The sequence below is a fragment of the Lepisosteus oculatus genome, chromosome 4, assembly GCF_040954835.1.
Source record: "Lepisosteus oculatus isolate fLepOcu1 chromosome 4, fLepOcu1.hap2, whole genome shotgun sequence".
Taxonomy (NCBI): domain Eukaryota; kingdom Metazoa; phylum Chordata; class Actinopteri; order Semionotiformes; family Lepisosteidae; genus Lepisosteus; species Lepisosteus oculatus.
In genome coordinates this window covers 62,234,854-62,259,969 of record NC_090699.1, presented here as the reverse complement: position 1 = coordinate 62,259,969, position 25,116 = coordinate 62,234,854, and the positions used below count along the sequence as shown (strand labels likewise).

Below are 25,116 nucleotides of genomic sequence, written 5' to 3'. Positions count from 1 at the left end.
TCGGCCAAGCAGCTTAATCGCCTGCCCCGCTCTCGCCTCCCTCTTCGCCTATCCAGGGTCTGCTCTCGGTGTATTTGTCTCACATTTTCCAGCGGTACCATCTATATCTGCTACTGTACATGGTCTCATCTAAAGCACATTTACTATAGACAGGAACTCAATACTGTTTGCTGGAACACAACGTGTAGTCAAACTACGAGGCAGTAATTCACATCGTGTATGTATCATTACATGCTCATCAGGTCCCGCTCGTACCTTTGAGCATGTTCGATGTCAGGTCAATTAACAGAAATGCTAATGTACAAAAAACACATTTATAATTATTTTTTTCAGTACACATTTTTAGGTAGATGTATGCATAGTGTTGTGTATATATCCACAGTTTGTATGTCCTATACCATTTCTTCCTCTTACTTGGGTCATTCTATGTCTGTATGAATATTTTTAAGTGAAAAGACAAGAATTGAAGTGTGCAGTGACCGCAAGTTGTGTTGATCGGTTTGTTTGTCATCACTAAGCCCTGTCTGTGCCCAGCTAGTGTACGAAAGAGCCAAAGAATTTGATTACTCAGCCTCGAAATAAATTGTTGTCTGACCTCCCATTTCACAAGAACAAGTTTATGATTTAAGAAATAGGAACCCCAACTAGAATCCTGCTGGGATATCAGGCTTTCATAACAGCCACAGGGAAAAACAAACAAATCATGGAGCTACCATCAGGCAGTAAACTGTACTAAAAAACAGGTTCCAACATTTCATCTCAGCTCCTCATATGCTCTCGAAGATGAGGAATGCTTTCAAAGAAGGAGTTGTCATTTTGTTATGGCACCCTGCAGTGAATTGTGTATATCTTTTAATAGCAGTGATGTCAATCCAATGATTATATGAACATATTTTGTTTCTATTAGTTACAATAGGATTTTTGGCAATAAAGATTTCGCTCTCGAAAATGCCATTTGAATTTCTTATATTAGGCTTGTTAGACTCCCAAAATGATTATACCTGTTTCTGTTTGTTTTTAATCAATCTAATGCTTTGTAATCCCCTGCTGTTGAATTGTTTTTTTTGTAAATTCATGTGGTGTCTGTGGATACAGTTTTACATCTGTCTGATATGCATGTAATGTTTCATGTTATAAACATGGGAATTTTCTGCAAACCCATTTGGGTGCTTGAGATGAAAGGAAGCCCATTTCTTAGTCATGTTTCTCTAAAAGCAGAAACTGTGTGTACCTCAGCTTTCCTTTCCTCTGTTTTTCCAGGCAGTGTGGGAGGCTGGGAGGCTGAACTGGGTTATTGTATTGAAGAGAAGTTCCTGTGGTGCTTTTGTGGCCATGGTGATACTTTCTTCAACTCCTTCACAAAGAAGCACCTAAAGCATACCTCAGGGGCTGTTCTACTGCCACAGACGGTAGCCACGTCAGAACAAATATTTAATGGATGTTGTGGAGGGTTTATACCACATGACAAACCAATACTAAACGTGCTAGCCCTGTTTGCCCTTTAAGAACACGTCATAGGTTTATTCCATGCTGAAAAGAGAAGAAAGAAAACACAACGTTTCGGCCGTGGAGCCTTCTTCAGGCTCCACGGCCGAAACGTTGTTTTCTGTCTTCTCTTTTCAGCATGGAATAAACCTACAGTATGACTTGTTCCTTTGCAGCCTACGCATGCTGACGCAGCTACCCACCTGAACTGTTTGCTCTTTGCTTTTTTTAGTTATTTTATTAACCACTTCTACTAACCCATCTACTGTAAACTATTCTTTTAACTGATTGGAAAGAATTTCATGTACCTCATGTACAAAAATACAGAAAATACAGAAAAAAGAGAAATAAGCATCTGTCATGTAGATGTGTAACAACCTTTTATTAAGGTGATGCTAGTTCTTCATGCACAGCTTTGAATGCAGGAGATATGAGTAAGCACCGGAGAGAAGAATATATACTGCAGTTAATTACAACTATAAGGAGTGAGGAAAGGCATCTCAATTCCATGGTGACATGAAACTGAATCCTCTCGGCAGGCCTTAGTTTAATATCCCAAGTTATTTCTTTTTTGTTTGTTTGTTTTGAACATTTTTGGTTGGTATTTTCCATTTCACTCATACCCAAACTGGAATGTGCATTTCTTTCCTTCCATCCAGGCTTACAGCAATGGCTTCTGTAATGTAAAGGGACAAAAAGGCTCCTCCAAGCTGTGCACCCAGCAGAAAAATTCATCGTTTGACTATTCACAAGCTCCCCTGTGCCCAGTGGGAGAGCTGGCGGCGATGGCACTGTAAAGCTTGTTGATACCCCAAAAATTGCAGATGTGGCTGTTTCACCATGAGATCTCCAGACAAATAATCTCAACTACAACCCCGGCAGTGGTATGTCAATAGTGTGTTGCCACTTGACTTGGGGAAACTCGCCTACAGACGTTTCTCAGACAAAAAAGTTTTTTTGCTTTGGTTAAACCAATCAGAAGTGTGGGAGGTTTGGGGGATCATTCTTGAATGGCTAAAATGGATGGATATATCAAAACTGTAGGACTGTTTAATTAAAAAAAATGAGCAGAAATGCAAGATGCCCTTTTAATTTAAGACTTTATTTAAATTTAGAAATTCTTGCATGAAACTATGTCACATGTTGTACTTTTACCTACATTCCTTTGTAGTGAGAAAAAAAAATGGTCACATGACTTTTTGTACCTACAGCTCAGTGGTACATTTTTAGCTGCAGGCTGGGAGATATGCATTGTTCATGAACTGTTGCCTCACACGCTGCAGACACACCTCTATTTCTGTTTCGTCATCAATCATTTTAAACATTCAAACGTAAAAAGCACAAGAAGATGACAGTACAATGCTTAAAAAGGCAGACATGTTTTTATAAGCAATGTCAGTATGCTTTATAGCTAAATTGTACAAATCATCAGTTGCAATAAACCATTTTTAAATAATCTTTAACAACTGCTGCTTTCAAGCTTTAGTCCAGATGATTTTGTATTCCAGATGTTTAAAAGTAAATGTTAATGAATCCTAATATAAATCTGCTTAGTTTTAACCACTTGAAGCAACATGTTTTCATATCAAGTTCATGCTATCCCCTCAGAAGACCATATTCACATTTTATATAGCATCATTTAAACAACATTTTGTTTAACATTACTGAATATTCTACAAGGAATGGATTACTCTATATATCTAATTCTTTCTTCCTTTGAAGTTACATCAATGCTCCTGAAACAAAATGTAAGGCAAAGATCTAGGAAAATGTTGTATCTATTATTTAGGCCCTAAAAAGAGAAAAGCACATTTCAATAGTAGATAAAACATTAAATGAATATTAACAGTTCATGTAATGTTAAGCATTATTCTACATTTTGAGCAGGCACATTATATCAGCTAAAATATGGATAGAATCCCCCTGAAAAACAGCTAGAGATCAGTTGCAAAGTTATAGAATTGTAGAAAATGAAGCTGTTTTATATTGCAAACGCACACAGTAAATCTTTTTTTTGTTTTTCAACGATTTCCAATGTGAAGTGTTGTTTAAGGTTACTCCTTTAAGTTTCTTTCATATACAGAAAGACTTCTGTGTTTTTTTTTATTGTTTGGCAGACTCTTCATAAAATCCTGGCAGGATAAGGTCATCTGAGAATTTGCGCTAACAAAGTAAGGATATGCTGACACGACATAACCCATTTAATCATCATCAACACATAAGTAACAGGCTCCGGTCCAGAATGCCCACCTGCCAACTTGCAACATTCTTTGTAAGAACCAATTAGCTCTCGCCTTTCTCTTTCCCACCCATGCCATTGGAGAATAGCCTGGGCTCGTTTTCAGTGCTTGAAGTTTACAAGATCCTGAAAGCCCTGAACCGATTCTAAATTAAAAAGCCAGTCTCATCCAAAATAAATCCAAAATCTTATATCAGCTCTGATGCAACTAACCTTAGAATCCCATTGGTTTTACATGACTGATTGGGTGTAACACAGCTCAGTGTCACATTCAGCAAATTAGACTCCAAGATAGAAAAATAAGATTTTGTTGTGGTTTTCAACTTCTGAAAAACCAAACAGAATATACAACATATCCATATTAGACTTTCCATATAAGTATAAGACAAATGGCTGAGAAAAAAACAAATTCCATCCTTCAGTTCCCGATTATTAAGTTATTTGCTTTGTTTAGCACTTAACTTTGTACACATGATCTTCCATTATTTTCAGAATATTTCAATTACAATTTGTAATTATGTTAAACACCTCATAGACTTTTACTTAGGCCCTTTAGAAGCTTGTTGCATTAATCAGTACAAGCAACGCAGACTTGTCTGTTTTCTTTCCCACCTTTCAGAGAGTCAGATGATTCTCTTAAAAATGCTCATTTAAATCTGACAAAGCACCATATTTGTTCCATTCTAAGATGGAATCTGTTTAAAACCTCCAAAAATGTTAATTTTGTTTTTTTATTGATCGATTTTGAGTGGAAGTCTTCAAAGGGATCTGAAGACAATACAATAGAGACCAGAGCTGTGTGGAAACTTAACACAGTCCAGTAATGGAGCACATTGCACTGTAGAATACAGCAGAATGCAAAATACCCCACAATTGGACAAGGTTGAATTTAATATAGTTATCTTCCCTTCAGCCTCTCAAAATGGCAAATTCTTCCATTTTTGACATCAGCCTACTAAAAATATGATGAGAGAGGAAAGAGAAAGACGGCTTTAGCATCAGATAGATCACATGTGTCAGTGATAATACAACATTATTTCATACTGGTGATGCGATGTGCTAACCAGTTCAACAGAGTTCAACTTTTGCAAGTCTAAAGGGATGTTTGGTATAATGTACAACTAGAGGATGGTGCAACCATGATAAAGCCTTTCAGCAGTGCTATGTCTGGTGGAGTGTGAAGAAAGCCTCACTTTGATGTAGTTCAATCTGCAGTGACATGGCAAAGACAATGAAATGTGCTCAAGCTCTGCTACTGAATTTGCTAAAGCAATTATCTGAATTGTTAAGGTTGACAAAGTCCCTTTTAATATTAAGTAATAAGTTTAGATTTTCAGATGGTGACCCATTCTGAATCTGCACTCTGGGTGAAATTTAACCTTCTAGGGCTGCAACTGCCTTGTGAAAGATGAGGGATGAAAGATTTAACCAAATTTAACCAAATTCTTACTCTTGTAGTAACTGATTAATAAGATGAGTAAATGTCATAGCTAGCAGACCTATCTGTTCCATCATAGGACACTGCGAGGGCACAGTAATCTGATTTCAGCTGAGCATATCAATATACTCGGTATTTTATATTCCTTGGTATTATTTTTTAAATCACTCCAAATTGTCTAAATAGTACTCTTTCGTTTGTGCCCAAAACAATTGCTCACTTGACACACTAAATTGGGGACTAGAGGAAATGTCAATACTGCTGTACCTCAGCTGGGGCATTTGATCTTAGTGCTCTGAAGTAATGGAAGCATATCAGAATTATTAAGAACTCTTCACAACATTTAAAGGTAATTTATTCACATAAGTCATTTTTCAAACTGAAAATAAAATAACCACAAATTAGGCTGAAGCTGCATCAAGGTTTCCCACTTGGCTTCAAATGACAAAACATCTTTGTAAATTGGAAAGACAAACTGTACCTTGAGACTAAAACGTGTAATAAATTCATACATCATTTCCTTGTAATGATACCTTACATGCTTTGATCCATTTAATAAATTGTGAACAATAAAAAGAGCTCATCGTAAGACAGCAAATTAGAAAGAGACCATTTACAAGAAATTCTATGAAAACAGCTATACAGGTTATCTTCTATGAAAGCATGAAATTGAAGGATTTTCTACACAATGAGAGATTTGTAACGTACAAATATAAAAAAAGAAGAACCTTGTCAAAAAGAGGAGTAATGTTCAAAACCGTTGGTAACATATTTTGCCATGCAGCCAAAGTTTTTTTTAATTTTCATTAAGCAATGAAATATTTCCTTTCAACGATTAAAGATAAAAATAATATTCAGGATAAAATGTCTTTGTTCCTAGTTGTTTAACTTTCTTTGGTCAGTTTTCTGCTTTAATTTTACTTTTTTTTGCATAATCACATTTTCCTTTTTTTTTTATTCCAGTGATTTGTTAAACATCACAGTATGTTTCCATGGGCTAAAGCTCTTTATATAAACATTTACATTTGAAATTGTTACTTCATATATGTTTAACTGTTTGCATTTTAAATTTTCTTTCACAAAGACCTTTTAAAAAAGCATGTATAAAGGCTATAGAATTGTAAAAATGCTAAATTATACATGTACTATATTTATCCAAGGTATAATCCAAAAAAGACGTTCTCATATATTCACAGTAAATTTTAAGACGTTTTTAAGCTTCCCTCACAGTGACATAGTGCAGCTTCTTTTTTTAAAAAAGGAAGCATTTAAAGAAACACTTCTTCATTGAGTTTCCAATTACTTTCAACATAATCTGTACTCAGAAATAACGTTTCTGATTCAGACAGTATCCCTAATTTATTTGCAATCCACACAGAATCCGAGAGAACAGAATGCTTACGGTTGTTCTGATTACTGTCTCTATTTGTCCAGAAAACACACAAAAAGGTGGATAAAACATTAGCTCAGTTTATATTGGTGAGATGAAAAAAAAAATCAATCAAAACAAATTTACCATTTGTGCCTAAGGGAACATCAAGGCCAATGCTGTGAACCTGTTTAGATAGTAACCTGAGAGAAACCTGCACCACTTGGTCTGGAAAAAGTGACCTTATTGTATTATTCACTCCATATACCCTGCAGAGTCTTGCTCTACCTAGGTGTGCCACTGAAGATAAAGCTGTGAATTCTGCTTTCTAATACAAGTCCTTTATTATTTCTTGCATAAGTGGGTGCAGGCACATGTCCACTTCGGTTTTCTTGAGGAGCTGCATCAAACGCACGTGATCTGTCACAATCTGACGGAGGTCCGTCATTTTCTGCAGCAGCTTGGCGAACAGCTGGAGGGATTCGGGATGGTTCAGTTTGAGCTGCAGTTCCAGTGCTTGCAGGACAGTGTCCTGTAGGTCTTCAATGGGCTTCACATTCACCAAACCCGGACGATCTGCAAGACCATAACACGTGGCTTTTAAAACATTATCACCGATAATTGTATTTGACGATAAGATTTGATAAGTGACTTCATTGTTGTTTAGCATACTGGAGCACTCCAAGTATAGGACCCTGCAGTAGGGTATAACAGCAGTGTCCCATTTTTAATGCGAAACTACAACCTTCCAGTTACACGTCCTCACCCCAACCCCTCACTGGTGCCTCATCAAAAACATGTCCTTTATTTTTTCTCGACAAAGAAAGCACTACTTCTTCACCTGGAAACCTAGAAGAGCACACCAGCACTTTGAGAGTCACTGTAAGAGTAAACCTTTTCTGAGAGCAAGACAATCATTCAATTAGTTCAACAAATAGAGGTTATTTCTATTTCTAAAATTAGAAACAAAACAGAAAAACCCCAATGGCTGTGGAGTTTCTTTAGGTGTGAGGAGAAGGGTAAACAGCTGAAATATGTTTGTTTTTTATATATCTCTACTTTCCCATGTTGAATTAACTTCTCCTTGTTTCTCTGCAGATGCAGCTTGCTATTCAAACTTTTTAAAGTTGTTTAATTTAATTTAATTATTGATTAATCACTAGTCCTGAATTTGATAACCCCTTGAGATAAAAATATACACTCTTCTGTGGTATTTTCTTTAAGTAAAGCCTTGATTTCAAGTTAATATTTTACAGACCTCTGTGTAGCTGGTATTTTAAATAATCTAGTGAACTAAGTTCAAGGACACAATTATATTTCCCAACACAAAAAACATTTAAGTTATCAATACATCCTCGGTGATAAAGCCTCTGTGGATATATTCAAAGATATTTTTTTTCTCGGAGCGTTGTCAAAGCCAAAGCCAAAACATACGATGTAGTCCCCATGATATAATGTTGAATAAAAACAGATACATTTTAAAAACGTTTGCATTCTAACAGACTACAAATTCAATCAAGTTTGTAGCCTTGTAAATGTCTTCACTTAGTCTAAGACATTTTGAGCAATATGTTAGAGCAATATGACCACATGTCAAACTAAAGTGAAAGGCAGATATTGAGTCACATGCCGGCAGTGAAGCCAATAACAGCTAAAAGTTCAACACAAGCTGCAGTTGGATATTATCAGAAAGAGAATGCCCTGGGGCAGTTTCTGGTTGGGCAATACACAGCGATCTGATTAGAATGTATGCAAGCAGCAGATGACTTGTTTCATTTCTGCAATGAAAAGAATGACTCAACAAATAACAGTACTTCAAATCTGACTCCAAGGAGATCCCTGGGTCCCAACAAGGCTGCAGACACAAAGGGTGATCGGGACTGTATCTAGATTAGAAATCTTGACCGACTACTACTATTTCTGCTGCTACAGTGAAATTTAAAACTAGCATTAACATAATGCAAGATTATTCACAGACCTTAAAGACAAATGACACCTTTAAAGTTAGTGGGCTGAGGCTGTGAAATCTGATTTGATTTTCCACTCTTCCAGCACAATTTCATGCTCTTCATTTCCATTAGGCAAAGTTAGTCTGTACAGGCAGATTTGCCTAGGGTATATTATGTAATAAGTAAATCCTTCAAAAGTTCTGCATTTTTTGCTAAAGCAATGGCATTTGAAATCCTGATTCACTGCTTTTAAAGCAGATGTAATCTGTAACTATGGCTGAGCTTTTCTCACTGAGCATGAGAACCCAGAGTTACCATTTTGATTCCAGTTTTGCAATAACAGTGAATCTATATTCTCTGGCAAGAAAATTAACTTTTGTCACACATCGTCTGATCTTTGTATGACAAAGCTGTGATCTTTAATGGAAATATAACCTTCAAAATTAGCACCTGCCTTCTGCTGTACACAAAATAACTCACCTCCACTCAGGATGATCACGGCAAGAAAGAGTGCCATATCACTGTCATCTAGCTCAAGGGCATTGAACTTCACGGAGAAGTCAAACTTGGGCTCCATCATTTCGCAGAAGGGTTTCCGGAGGCTCTTGAGAAACTCCCGGGTCATGAAGATCTGTCCATAGGAGATCAGGGTTCCATCCTTGTTCATGAGAGAGGCCCACATGCTAATTAGAACTTCATGGACGCCATACTTTAGGAGAGTCACCTGGTCATTCAGGTCGAGGTTGATAAAACCCGGGATGCTCTTTGCAAACTCGGTGACCTCCCGGACAGCTTCCACCGAGCGGACCTGACAACGCTGGAAGAACCTCAGCTCTGCCTCGTCATTGGGCTCGTGGCTGAACCCCTGCTCCTGTCTATGCTCTAGGAGTGGGACCTGCTTGCAGTGTATCAGCTGTTCTCCAGCAGTGAGAGATTTCATATCGTGGATTACAAAAGGCTGTTGGAAAGACAAAGACAAACAGTTGCCGTTAGTTCTACCTTCCATCTATTCTAATTCGTTCAAGGCGTCGGAAGCTCACTCGTTGAAAATGTTACTTAACAGATTGTAAATGACATGTTAAGGTAGTTGAAGACGTATATTTGAACAAACATATTTGAAGAGGACATTAAAAGGTGACCAGAGATGCAATTTGCATTTCAGACCTACAGTATATATAGCCATTGTTTGGTAATGAGATGGTTATTCTGGTAAGAGTTGTGGCAAGTGAGGGCCTGTCTCTGAGGCACAGGACTGACAGCTCCCAACTGCTCTTCCCCTACATGACAATTTAAAATATACAGCCAATCAAATCTAGCCAGCATGTCTTTTGAAGGTGAGAATAAACTAGCACCTGGAAGCATGGCAGTTTAACACCTGAAGCACTAACTGTCTTGTCACCCTGTCAGTTCTAGTCACTTGTTATGAAAACAGGAAAAGAAAACAATTCTGTTCTGTCCTGAAGTACAGGTTCCCGTTCTTTTGTAGAGCTATTCCTTTTAGGCCCCTATAAAATTCCTCCACGTAGTCAAGTTTAACTGTTACATCCCTCTGTGTAATATTAATAAACATACTAGGGAGGTACTTAATCCTCCCTTACATGAAGTGTGATTTTTTGTCTTTCTGTTTCTGTCTGAAGATAAATTAAAATCTGTTGTATCCATTTCAAATCCCAAAATACCATCCTAGAAACATTATGTCTAAACTTAGTTTAACGTGCCAAATCACATCTAATATTTAGAAATATATTGGCAAAAACTAGTTATTATATAAAATATAATGAAATATAATTTTTATGAAAATAATTCTGACAGGTTGTTAACACAATCCTGCTGCCCATTTTGTCTTTGTCTTTAAAACAAACAGCTGTATGGTCTCATCTGCCCTATAACTTCAGGCTAGCTAGTCAAAACAAGCTTAAATAAAGGATATTTAACAGCCTTGGAGATATCACTTCCCAGAAATACACTTTATGATTATCATTGAATGCCTCTGTGTTTTAAAAACACAAAGCATCCTTTAAATAGTGAATACCCGTCTGCAACAACATGTCTTCTCGTTGAGGGAGAAGTGCAGGACAAGGCTATGCTCGAGCTGTCTTATGCTCAATAAAGTAACCAAGTGATGATCAAGTGATAATGTGGAATATCTTTACATCCACCTAAAGTCACTATAGGAATGCACTACATGGTCATGCAGTTACAAAACTGGAGAGCTCAGAAGCAATTAAAGCCACATTACAAGTTACTTATTAACCCTTAAGAACTGTATCTCTAAATAGCATGATCAACCAGCACATGAGACATTTTCCAACAGAACTGCTCCCCATCTGAAGTCAAAACCGTCATCACAACAGGAAAGGACAAGTCCAGTTCTCAAGCTCTATTTCCTTTAGATTTCACAGGTGTATTTCAATTAGTAGTACTAAATAAAAACAGGTTATTTGACCTTTTCTAAGTTCATTTCAGCTGAGTAAGAAGAGGCTGAAAACCAGAATTCCCCCAGGGCTTTGAGGACTGCATTTTCCAGTCTCTGACTGTAAATATTGTATATTTAGGGAGTGTCAATATCATTAATCAAAGGCTCAATTAAAGTCACTCTGTGGAGTTACTACACTGCTGAGAAAGTAATGATAAACAACAATTATTTTGAATGTATTAATTCACTGCAATTCTTGTGTCTGAATACATAGTTTTTTAGGAGGGAGGATAATTCAAATAACTGCATAAAAAAATGATTTTCATTTTCCAAACAAATTATTAAACTATCTAATAATAATAATAATATACACATAAAACTGCGTTAGGCAAAGAGGGAAATTTTAAAATTATAAACCAAACTAACACAGTGGTCTAAAAGAAATAAAAATGGTATTATTTATGAACTTTTTGAACAGATATAATAATGAGCTATCCTGTATTCACATGCTATATGGATCCACAGTAGTTCAAGTAGGTAGCTGCGTCAGCATGCGTAGGCTGTCACACTCCCAAAGATGGCTCCACAGCCCAAACAGTTTTTTTTTCTCTTTTCGGCATAGAATAAACCTTTACTTGTTCCTATATGGATCCATGTTCACTTTCTAACCAAACAAGTGTAGAAGTGCACTTCTGAAGCAGAAGTGATGAACCACTCACCGCGATGTCGCCTGTCTTTCCAGACAAGATGGCCCTTGCCTTTGCTTTGGTCAAAGGGAAGGACTTCAGATATGAGTCATACAAGTGTTTGGCAAGAGCTCTCAGGTCAGCAGACTCTGGGTTCATGTGGTCAGTATCTGAAGAGAATTCAGCCAAAAGCTTCTCTTTCTCGGCTTGGGGCATGCGACCAAAACGAATGGCTGAGGAACAAGAAAAAAAAAACATTGCAAAATTCTAAATGTCATTCATGACATCTCTTTATAGCAAATTCAACTGCCCTGCTCTCTTTGCTGGAATAAAAGCTTGGTGCACAAAATTAAAATAGTGTTTTCTCAGCTTGGTTACTACGTATCTAAAAGTAGAGTAATGTTTGTAGGATGGTAAAAAGAAAATTACTATAAGTTGAAAGACAGAAACAGAGATGTTTCTTAGAAAGAGGGAGACACAACGGATTAAATCTCAGTAAAGAGTTTTATTTCTCCTCAATTGGAGCAATATAAAGTTCAATAAAACATCCTCCAACTGTCACCTGCATAAGATCTAGTCCTTGTTTTGTTTTGAAACAGACCTTTTCTCTTGAAATACATTTCAAGTCTGAGTCCTACACTAGAAAGGAAATGAGATTCTTGAAATACACTATACCACTATACGTTTTTTGCTTTTCAGAATCATTACCTGCAGAAGATAAAACATGCCCTGAGACTTTTTACTACAAGACTAGATGCCTGCATCTATTTAAATGTGCTTAATGTTTTATAAATTCCACACATAAAGCCTTAAACGTGTATTGTAAAAAATGTTTGCATTTCTGGACATGGGTGGTGATAGCTGAAACATTCTGTTATCAGAAAGTAAATTGCATGTCTAATCCATTGAACTATAGGTTAAAAAAAGATCTATATCTATATAAATCTTTTTTTCAGAGCCATGTTATTCATTTAAATTACTGACTGATTAGTTCAGGTGCAGAATGCCATGACCACCACCATTCTCAGATCCGTCACCACTTAACTGCCTCACACCTTTAATAAACTCTTTCTGTTTGTTACACTTCCTACTTCTGGGCCCCTGGCCAACAGCTCTGACACAGCATTTTAGTGTCAATGAAATCTCAGCAGCCCAGGGGCTGAGCACCTTATCAATGATTCATGAAAACACATCTAAAGTAAACCATCAGAAAACCCCAAACCACCACAGAATCTGTGAATTGTGAACTACTTTAGTTATCATAAAATTTGAGAAATAATGCTCACTAGCCTGATAAGATTCAGTTTTTCATGTCAAGAAATCATTCAGATAATTGTTATGGCTAGTTAAACCATATAACTCTTACTAATAAAGTAATACCTTTATCATCTTCAGATAGGGAATATTAGGTGATATTACAGTATGTGAAGTAGGTCTTACTATGTTTTGGACTTTCAAATGATTGGGTAATGTTGTTAAATAGGTGTCTGTAAAACCAAAGCAAGATTTCAATGAACATTAGAAACATGAAAAGGCCCATCTAGCTCATTTTCGCACTTGATAGATTCAAGGATCTCATCCAGTGATTTCTTGAAAGAAGCCAGGGTACAGGCTTCAACAGAATGGCTGGATAGTAAGTTCCACGCTCCCACTACCCTGCTAGTAAAGAAATGCCACCTGAAAAATCAATAGATGTAATTTTCAATTATCCATATCATTATGTGAAATGCCAACAGTGTGTTGTGGTCTTTCGTCTTTCACAGATTTATTATTAATATTTTTATAGATTTTGTTTATGTATGTTTTCATTGCGTCACAAACATGTCTTGAAAGGAAGCCATACGAAACGAGTGACCCAAGACCCCTTTTTGAGAGCGGGAACTATACAGCTATGCATTAAACCACACATAGGAAACTTCATTTTGTTAAAAAAAAAAACACACCCAGGATGGGCTCTTTTTTTTCTTTTACATGTAAAGTCACTACCTTATATTTTTGAGTCTTGAAAGGTGTGAACGGAAACCGGGCAGCTGGCACATCAATTCGAAACAATGGCAGAGCTGCATTTCTGCAGAGCGCCACCTCGCCTACATGAGCTCTTATCTCTCTGCCAGACAACAGACACGAAGTGGACAACGGAGGCACTGCTTACCATTATGGGACATGCCGACCATAAGGCACTTCTGAAACCGACAATACTGACATTTGTTTCGGCTCTTTTTGTGAATACGACAGTTTAGATCGCATCGGTCGTAAACCAGCTTCAACCGTATCGTTCTACGGAAGAAGCCCTAGAAAAAGTTAAAAAAACATAGATATTAAAACAAGACAATGGGATGTGTATCGAGCCAAATTCTATATCCTGTGATCTTCAGACCTGTGTCTTCATATTGAAAGGGAACGTTTTCATTTCTTTTTCTCCATTACATCTCACTAGGTTGTTGCCAAGAGCTCTAGATGACAAGTGACTGAGTAAACTGAGATTAGTTTGAAATATACAGATAGCATAAAGACACAATATTGTTTTCTTGAAAAGAGGGGTATATACTAGTTCCGTTCTGTATATTTCTTTGATTTCCACCAGGCTTGATTATCACCTGAGCCCAATTAATTCTCTCCCTAATGAGGACATTTAGTGCTTATGCAATGATTCAAATTAACATGAATGTGTCGCAGTAAGTCAAGGGTGATTAATTATTCAGAGACACACAACAAAACATATAATCAATAGCTAAAATGGACATATTTTATTTTTCTTAAAACACACATACATAAATAAAGTGTTACATTTCTTTTTATACATTGTATATTTTTGGAATGGGGAAAGTAAAAGACATGGCTCTTCATCAAAATCCTGCATGATTTCTGACATTTCTGGAAAAGATGGCTAAATATAAGCCCACTTAAATGAAGTTACGTCAACATTGTGACAAAAATTGTACACTTTAAAGGACTTGCTTTTCACAGTATTCATCTTATACGTGAAAGCAGTGGACACATTTTAGTTTCCGTAACAGCACAAGAAATAATTAGCCAGAAATGTATTTTAAAACTGCTACAAGTAATGGAAATATGGGCTGGGTCAGGGTGAGGAGACTGAATGCCCTCCCTTTTTCCTTTCATATAATGTTGTCATCTCAGTTTTGAAATTCGACTAATAATACAAATTTTCTGTGAGGTAATTTGGAAACTCAGTATCTACTTGTGGTTAATGTGACAGACAGTACACAGATAGGAAGACACTTCGAGCTTGGCGAGTCTTCATTTCAAATAAAGACTTTCGTGTACTCTTACAGCACATCAGTGAAGCAAAGAACAAGCACACTGTTAATTTCCTAACTGTGAGCAGACTTCATGAGATTCTAAATTAGCATAAGAAAGAATTTTCGTATGTCATGTATTATTTTTAAATTTTAATATAATCCAGATTGGAAAAAAAACCCTCAAATCTAATATATCTGATAAAGTGATATATTGTAGACCTATATAAACAGCAAGAAAAGTGAGTACTCTTCTAAAAACTGCTTATCCATACCGCATAAGAGAATACCATAACGGTGAAGAAACAATAATATCGTGCCATCATGGTACCAAATGTTTTTGATTTATTACTGTTAAGTAAAAGATAAAGGACATACAATTCCAGAAACCTAGTTAATAATTAAGCCACACTGGGAACTTCAAAGAAATAAAACACTGAACTGGATGACACTGCAAAGAGAAGAGAAGGTCCTACATTTTAATAGCTGCAGCCTGTTGGGAGGACTAACCCATACCTTGCACCCTTCACAAGCATGAACTCCATAGTGGAAACCAGATGCTTTGTCGCCACAGACTCTGCACTCAATGTTGAGCATCGAGTTGGCGTTGTCTTCAAGAAGCTTCGAGTATGGCTGGCCTTTCTCAGAGTACTGAGGAGGAGAATGTGGTTCCATCTTTATTGTATCTGAAAAAACGAAAACACAATATAAGGAATTATCATTTGTAAAAAAGGGTTTGAACTTGACACTAACCTGTCTTTTAAAGGAATTAGAACACTATTTTCCTATGGCTCTAGCTGCTTCACATCCACAAGTAATGTTTGAAGCGGCTGAGGGTAGAACAAACCCAGCTTTTGGGATTCATCTAAATAATAATATGTCATGGTAGCCCTGTGGTCCACTGTAGTAAAGCACAGTAAAGAAATTAAAACCACTGTAAATCATAGCAAAAATAAGGTAAAACCGCAGTAAAACTGTGAAAATAATATTATAAATTACACAAGGGACAACTTTCTAAAAGTAATTTTGGGTAACAGCCTTGTGGACTTTACAACCTAAATCATAATCAACCGAATGGCTAAAGTTAAAGTGATAATAATAAAATACGTGCATACTTGGGTTTTCATTCATTTTGAAATCATACATGTAGTCGAATTGCGCCAGGTCTTCACTTGGGAGAGGGCTGGTTTCATAAGCAAGGCTGGAGATGCTGGAATAGTCCACTGTTGTGAAGGGTTTCATGTCAAAAGACTGAGAGCTGTCATCCAGGTCTGCCAGATCCACTGCATTCAGTCCAAAATTCATGGGCCAAACTGGCATCTGTGTGTCAACCATAGCTGGAAATCAGAAACAAAAAAAAAACATCACTGAGCGCTTGAGGACACAGTGCAGTTCATTAGTCTCCACAGCTGGCTGTATTTATCAAGTAAGATGTACCAAGATGTCCTAAACTGTGGTACAGTTTGAACACGGAACAGTTTTGTATTTTCAAGGGGATCATTTTTAAGGAACGTTAATGACATGGACCGTATCTGATTCAGGTGGTATATGATTCAGAATGTTTTGTAGTATTATTACAAATCTGAAAAGGTTGTGTTGAAATCTATTTTTATGGACTCCATTAGAACTACTTAAAGTTTTTTTGTACTTATTAAAATTGATTTCTATAAATATATCAGTGGGCTACAGTGTCCATTGACAAGGCACGCATTAAAGCAAATGGTAAATTAACCTTAGAAATATATTTGAACAGACAAACTAAACTTAAAAAAGTCTAAAACATGGAAATAAGGTGTTAATTGTAAAACAATATTTGTGGAAATTCCCCTTCATTTTAGAGCATGAAGCGATTTCTATGATGAAATACGGGTATAGACCTTTTCCACAAATTTGATGTAGGCAAAGTCATCATGAAGACTGCTTGTTATTTGCATGATACAGTATGTGAATACAAGATTTTTTAATTAGGAGCAACACTGCCCATTGGTTTAATTTGGTAGCTGACACTTGATGCAGCATTGTGCTAAACTGTTAACTTTATAACTCCACTGAAAACACCATGCAGAGTAAAAATGATGCAAAAGCAAATTAATCTGAACGATAGGAAATAACTGTCATGCTGCAGAAATACTGTGACCAGCTCACAGGGGGGTTACTGAGCAGTGTCTTAAGGCCTTATCACTGGGGAAAGGAAGAATTTCTAGAAGAATCTTGTGACAAACAGAAGAAAAAGAACATTTCTAATCTTAATGAGAAGATACAATCTCTAAAAGTGGAAGCCCAATAACCACTATTAGAATAACTGCCAGGTATTTAATAGATGTGAAGTTTTAAAAAATGTATTTTAATAACACACAATTAAGAAAGTTAATTAAGAAAGCTGTTAATAAGAATCAGAAACAGAATCCTTAAGTTCAAAGAATGCACTCTGAAATCCAGCACAGAGTGTGCTCTGAACTAAAACAAAGATATTAGATAACAAAGTGAACTCTAACTTGGTTGAACTTTTATATGAACTAACAATCAGAATGTGCAATAACCCAGTTTAAAGGAACTCAGATGACCTTCAGGTAAATTTATATAATCAAGGCCATCAGTTATTTCAGTTATGTCCACATAATGATCTTAATAAGAGAGTTACCTGGTATCTCTCCACATTACACATGTTTAAAAGCACATTCGTAGATTCTCAATGTGGAGAACACTTGGTCACTGCAACATTAAAGCTTTGTAAATGATATAAGCTGATAGATGGCCTACACTATTCATATTTCTCAAAGTTCCATGTACCTTTATAGTGAACATGAAAATAAAAAGTATTTAATTTATAGTCATGTATTTAACAGTGGTTATGCAATAGAACTGTTTTGTTATACATATGTGAAAAAGAAAAAGTAAATATATTTCACCTTTTATACATACTGCATATTTTATACTTCTGTTGTGTGATCTTATTAATGCAAAAGTACCTTTTTATGATAAAGTATATAAGGCATTTTTCAAGAGACTTCATAACTAATAATAACAACGTTTTAAAAGCTGCTTGGAGCCAAATTAGTATCTAATTTCCTCGGTGTGACAGAAAAATGAATTGAGCTTCTTATAACGTTAATTTGGATATAATCTATTTTCATTTAAAAAAAAATATTTTCTGGAAGTGCTTATTTAAATCACTTACATTTCCTTTGCCGGTATTTTATACAAACTCCTCAATCAGTGAGTTTCCTCTTAAATTGACTTGTTATAATACAGCCCCCGCCCCTGGCCATAAGAAAAGACACATTTTCCAAAGAACATTCTATGAGGAAAGTAGTGGGCAGTGGACTAAAAATAGCAGAGGTTAAGACTTTGTTTCCATACAATCGATGTCCATTTTGAAATTAGGAAAACAAGCTCCTTGCAGGGGGACCTTTGCTCTGGTTGGCGAGGTCCAGAAATATTAGAGCCAAACTCCCCCCCAGTCACATCAGTGGCTGAATCACACATTAATGACTTGTTTTTCAGATATGGACTCACTGATCTGATGATGAAACATTTAAGCAACACTTATTCTTAGCAGCTTTTATATTTCAGCCAAATTTCTCAAATCCATGTCACATCTGCCCAAAGTGCGAATGAAGAGAATTTCTGTTTTTAGTTTCAATGACAGTGAACAAATTAAAATCATAGAGGAAACAGTGCATTGGAATTATGTAATATTATTACGTGATAAATGTATAAGTTGACAGAAAGCATATTAACAAAAGGCTCTGAAAGCAAAGTGGACCAAAATAAATTCTCTGTCCTTCAATCAAGTCTAATCTTGCATGAAACACCATTAAGTGATTAATATACCAATTTTGCTATACCAGCCTTCATACAAGTACAGAACTAATATTCTGATTTTTCTTTTAGTAAGAGCTATAGCATGTAGCTATAGCATTTAAGGTGATGACTAACCTACTTTTTTATTGGCCAAATCCTCTTTCTGGATTCTGTTTTACAAAAGCCAGCTGTAGTTTTATGAAGAGCAATTTATGGCGAGTGAAATACTGTATGCAATTATCCCCGTTGGGAGGTTTCTTGCAAAACACAATGCAATGTTATTCATTCATATTTCTTAACAACACTTCACATCCTGTCAGAAAACCTTGGAGACTTATTTGTGAACAGCAAAAGGCAGCTTTCCTAAATGTTTACCGGATTATCTTTATGTCTTTACATTATACAACACATACTTGAAAACACAAAGGAGTAGACAGATTATGTCTTAAGAAAATGTATAAATTCTGTTGAGTCCTGGCGTTACAAACACATGTTGAAATACATATGTTTAAAAGGGAATTAGTCCAAAAATGTAGTGACTTGACCCAGATTAAATAACTCAGCATAAACTTGTCATGTGAAATACTAAATAAATGCATTAACTTGTTTTAGACACAATCAAATATGTTTTCTTTTCATAGTCCAAAATAAAGAAGACCTTATTTGTGTCAACTAAATACAAACTCCCAATATTATCCTCTCTCCAGTAACAAAATAACTTTATGACTATGACACAATCAACCAGATTAACATTCATTAAATATATCTTAAATGTTGAACTCACTTATACAAGAAAATAGCTTTAACATTGTACAAGTTACCAATCATTTAAAATACACAAAAAAACGAATTTCTGACACACTGTATATATCCATTCATCCATTCATTTTCTAACTGCTTTATCCAATAACACAGGGGAACCACAGCCTATCCCAGCAAGCAGTGGACACAAGCAGGATATTTCTTACATGTATATATGTAGTTAAAAACACAAGAGAAAATGACAAAATTGTAAAAAAAGAACCCAAACGTTTTAAGCTTCTTCTTAGGAAATAGAATGTAAGCCAAAATTGAGGACATACTTTGCATTCTGCATTTCTTTCTAGAGGAGTGAAATACCAAAACAATCATACCACAAGTTTGCTTCCTAATTCTATGACAAAAATCAGATGCTATTTCATTCATTGTGTTCTCTATCTCACCTGTGAATCGTTATAACAATACTGTTTGTAAGATTTACTAAGTAAGTTTAAGTACAATCACATACTAAATACAATAATGTAGAGACTAGTAATGTTGAATGGTGAACCCTTTCTAAAGCACTTTATATGTAATAGAGGAATGTATTTCTTTGCATCCAATCATCACCAGAAAGGATACACCCACAATAAGATGACGGTACTAAAACCATGCAGGGTTTCTAAGCACACTGGATAAAAAATGTATAATTCTGCAACTCTGGAGAAATGTTGGAGAACAGGTAACACTAAAATGAAATGTGGTATGTTTTGCCAGGGTAAGTGCACTTACAGCGAATTCAGAAAAAGCTTGAGTTTTATAACTACGTCATTGGAAAGGAACAATAAATCTGTCAACACCTACATAGCTATGGAGAAAAAAACTTACTAAACTTCTTTGTTAAAAGGAACCAGACAATTAAGCCACCACTGTAGAATTAATGGATCCAATATCATGTACTATTCACAAAAAAAGTGTTACGACCATAATTCACACAAACTCACATACTGTAAAATGACTTTGAAATGTGTAGAAATTTGAAATAACTTTGAAATAAGAAATATGAAATGTGCAGAAATCAGTGTCTAGCCCCATGGTCCTAAAACTTTCCATTTACAATAGAAAGCTCCACACATAATGGCTGTCCATAGTCGGTGAGAAATACTGGATAATTAAATCATGATTTAGTTCTCAATAGACAGTTTTCGTTTTCTTCCAGTTCACAACAAAATACATCTTTCACTTTATAAAACACACCATACTTAATTGCGGGTGTGAATAAGTTCACTAATAAATCATTTTGATGTAGCACTGTATTTAGATACAGGATATCACAAGCCACTGTATTTAGCAGATCATGATCAGAGCAAATCTCTCCTTTATTCAAAGGCAGACTGGCCACACTTGAGAGAGGTAGGTCAATCACAGAATCACAGTTCAGATGAATTGCTCAACACTCCTGTTATCCCACTGTAAAAATACTTGTATAGTATTCGTACAGGTGCTTGGAAATGCACATACTGTACATGGCACGTTAGGAAAAATGATTGAAGAAAACTTACCCTCCTTCAGTGTCTTCTTACATTATGCCTTCAGTACAAAAGCAAGAGCTACCATCTTTGTACAGAACAGGGCTAACACTGGTGCAACCTGTTTGACCACATTCAGCAATATCTTGAAAAAGGATAAGTCATCCTAGAAATATGACTAAACAAGCAGCTAGCCCAGTCTTCACAACAACCTTTATTTATGTTTGGATCTCCTTACTCTGTAACTCTCTTCTTGGAATTAGAAAACTTTACAATTTAGTATATGTTCTTGTCAGTTGTATTGTAATCATTATAGCTTCTACAACAAAAAGAAGCTACATCAGAAAATACCTGAATAATTTCAGATATTTCACCGACTTGTCTGCTTTGATTTAATCAATTTAATCCTTGACTAATGCATAGATATTTAAGATTTGAGTGGAAACTACATTATCTTCAGAGATAGTATCATATTTACATTTCTGATGCTATGCCACAGAAATCCTGGTCTGAATTAACTTCATGGCCAGGAGACAAGGCTGACAGAAATGTTTGGGAATGGATACTGTAAGAAGGATATTTTACATTTGCGTATACTTTATGACTGTTAGAACTTTAAATGTTGTTCCATACAGAGATAGGCCTATTTTCCCGAAGAAATGTCTTATGTAAAGCTGTGTGACACTCCTGAGTGCCTGTCTGATGGAAATCCTGGAACAGTTAGTTCAAAAACAGATTGTTTGCAGGGAAACTAGGACAGGTGCCACTGAAAAGGCTATTACGTATCCGTCCTGGAGATGCCTTTATTGTGTGACAATGTTTTTTCACAAACATGTCTGGAGAACATGAATGTAATAATCAAAGCGTACAATGCAATGGACTCATTTACACTTTCCAAAGGGAAGATAAGATTTTTAAAGAAGAATGCAGGAAGGGTTCCAAACAAGAGGTCACCATTTACTCCAGCTACTTCTGTTAACAACAGATCTAAATCTCCAAACCTCCAAATGGGTTGTGGGAGTCTGGAACAAGATCCCGAGCCTTGCTGTTGATGCCAAGGCCCAGTCTTCTTTCCAAAAAATTCCCGATTGAGATTCTCAGTTTAATTAGCTACTAGCAACTAAACGGGCAGAAAGGGCCAACTACAACCTTTCTCATATCCTTATCACAGCCACCTGTTTCTAAGACATGAAGAACTGGAATTATGTTTGAAGTGTCATAGAAAGAGAAATATCAAGATAAAAGGGTAGGGATCTTTTTTAGTTTCTGGTTGATTTATCACATTTACATTTTCAACACTGGCACCATGGTAGCATGACAGTTAGCACAACTGTTAAATTTTAGTGGCAATTGTAAATGATCCCTTTCTGGGGGGAATGTTTAGGGGGATTTCATACTTGGGGGTTTGTTCCCAGTATTAGTAGTGAGACTGTGAAGAAAACGGAACCGAATGATCGTCATCACCAGAATGGCCTCTTATCATTGGTGACTGTCCTGAAAAAAAAACAATGTATAGATTTTCCACATGGATACGCGAAGGTCAGATGTATACAATAAAATAACTGGCTACAAATGGCATACATATTATCACCTCTTTTAATCCAAGAAGAAACAATGAATATTTAAAGGGAACTAGATAACAATGTCAGTAATAAAATAATATTTAAGAAACACCTACACAATTCTCAAGATTCTTCCAAAATATGAGCAGGGCTTACTATGAAGAACACCCTGTATTGCACTGTACACTATTGTGCAATCAGAACTAGAATACTTCTTGCAAGCTGTCTAGACACATAACATTATCAAATGCGTAAAGAAAAAAAGATATGATAAATGGAGTCAACTTTGAGAATATCTTTACAGTTTGACATCTTTACAAAAAAATAACTTTCAGTGAGAAAAAGTTTATTTATACTGTACTTCACAGATGAACACAAATCATTTGTTTCAAAATCATATGGTGCAGAATAGGTTTTACATGTAAAAATTGTCCAGCTTCCTGACATACACCTCTGCTTTTTCAATCATTTCATCTACAGTGGAAAGCCCAGAGAACACACTGAGGCGCTGAGTAAGAAACCTCAAAACCAATAGCAGGGTTTTGCCTCTTGAACAGAAGAGGCTGTGAACTCCTGACCCTGGCAGCAGTTCGTTTCTTTGCCCAGGTTAGTTCATCGCGCAACCTTTCAAAATTTCTACATTTTGAAAAATGATACATTTCTGTATACCAGGCTAGTTCAGATTTAGGTCATCGCTGAAACGCGACGGTAGGCTTTTGAAATAACCTCCTTCTTCGATCAGCAGGGTGGTACAAAATGTGAAGCTGAGGGAAAACCCCCCGAGCTTATTGCATTTTCCAAATTAATATCTTATCTAATTTGAATCATTTACCAAATCAGACATTTCTTCCCTTAAATTGTTAGTATTCCACGTACAGTAGGAGCTGAAATAATATTTTAATAGCAACAGACATAAACTACTTGAGAGGTTTGTTTGCTTGTTAAAGAATAGACATATTTCATATTTCAATACATAGACACTTTCGACTAACAGATATTTCTTATTGATCCTGAGATGAGATCTGATCTAAGGGAGGGCTGTGACACACCCGCCCTGCTGGACCAGAATTGGACAATTTTAGGTGTTATAGGTTTTAGCAAACTTATACAATTTCTAAAACTTCACAAATATATTTTCCATGGCTAATTCAAGAGCCGTTACAGTCGTGTGAAAAGTTTCTTTTTTGCTTTTGTTATACTAGTTTATAATAGTTTCCTTTTCCCTCCACATTTTGGATGTTTTGAAATGCCGACTGGCAGAACTTATGCTGATGCTGATGCTAGGGAACCAATTCACTAACACTCCATGAAAAATAAAAAAAGACGAGGGTCAGCACTCACCATACACTGTTTTAAAAAGCTGTGACATCTGGCATCCAAAATTTATGATTTTTCCATTGAGGTGGTTGCGATGAACTTTTGACTTTTAGCAAGTGGGTAATGCCCTTGGTGGATTTGCCCAATTAGTAGGAACTAAAACACACATTTTCCGCTTTTGACACAACATAACCTTAGCAAAAGTGCAGACAGCTAACAATCATGTGGCCTCAGTGTGGAGTATTAGTAAACGCAGATGACTTCCTGTTGCTTCATTCCTACTTACAGACACTCAGTTGCACTTCTCTTGATGGGGGACAGATAATGTTTTTTGTTGTGAGTTTTTTTGTCTTGCCAATATCCTGCAGTTGTTTTACGTAGAACTGGGTGGTTTCATATGAAAGCAAACTTTGGTACTATTACTATGTATATAAAATAAAATAAAAAACAGTCTGAATGTTAACTAAGCACTATTTGAACAAGATTTACAATTTTGTGTCCCTGAAAATAATATATTCTGAAATGTTTAATGAATATCTGAAATTAAACTTATGTGAATGTGTTTCGATCAATTACATCCACCCATTATCTAAAAACTGCTTATTCCTGGTAAGAGTCATGGGAATCTATCACAGAAGCACGTGGTTCCAGTTGGAAGTTAAAAAATACTGGAATTTTAAGACCAAAAAACAATACAATTACTATTTTATTATGAGGAAAAATTGCTTTACAGTGATGAAAAACACATAAAGTAAGATATTTCATGACATTATTAAGCAGTGGATCAAAGTTTGTACTGAAATTAGCTTATGACATAGAGTCATAAGCAATTTCGAAAGATCATCTCTAAAAAACAGAAAAAAGGTTAGAAAATTAATTTTCTTTGAATCCATTAATTCTACCACATGAATCAGACCACCTGGTTAGACTGCAGGTTAGCACAAAATGTATTTTTTATTTTTTCCCAATGCTAACCCAGAGCTTTACAAGATGTGGGTCAAGATGTGGCATAAAACATATTATGGGTCCACGTGCAACAAAATTGCATCATGTTCAAAAGATGAAATCTTAGTCATGGTAAAGCTGTGATTCAAACATAGTAGTACTGTACGTGTTTGGCTAAAATGAAGAATATCAACACGAAGTGGGCAAATAAACTCAAATAAGTTACTATGGCACTCCAATATTTGAAATGATTATATGATAGGGCACGCAAGACAACTTGTAGAAGTCTGTTATACCACAAAGGAAGTCAGAATAGGAGCTGTGTAGAACCTTAATGACAAGAGGTGAACTCAACTCTTGGTTGAGTGCTACAGAAAGG

The 25,116-nt window shown here is 36.0% G+C and overlaps 1 protein-coding gene across 1 annotated transcript; it reads right to left on the bottom strand.

Annotated features, from left to right (window-relative positions):
* Positions 1-5,500: 5,500 nt before the first annotated feature.
* On the bottom strand, positions 5,501-23,993 carry pparg (peroxisome proliferator-activated receptor gamma). The gene is made up of 8 exons (XM_006631031.3): positions 23,817-23,993; positions 22,311-22,407; positions 15,958-16,179; positions 15,359-15,528; positions 13,735-13,873; positions 11,616-11,815; positions 8,961-9,438; positions 5,501-7,107 (listed from the first exon to the last, which is right to left on the bottom strand). Exons 2-8 carry the CDS (start codon positions 22,372-22,374, stop codon positions 6,860-6,862), a joined length of 1,521 nt encoding a protein of 506 aa, XP_006631094.2. The 5' UTR covers positions 22,375-22,407; positions 23,817-23,993; the 3' UTR covers positions 5,501-6,859.
* Positions 23,994-25,116: the final 1,123 nt, after the last annotated feature.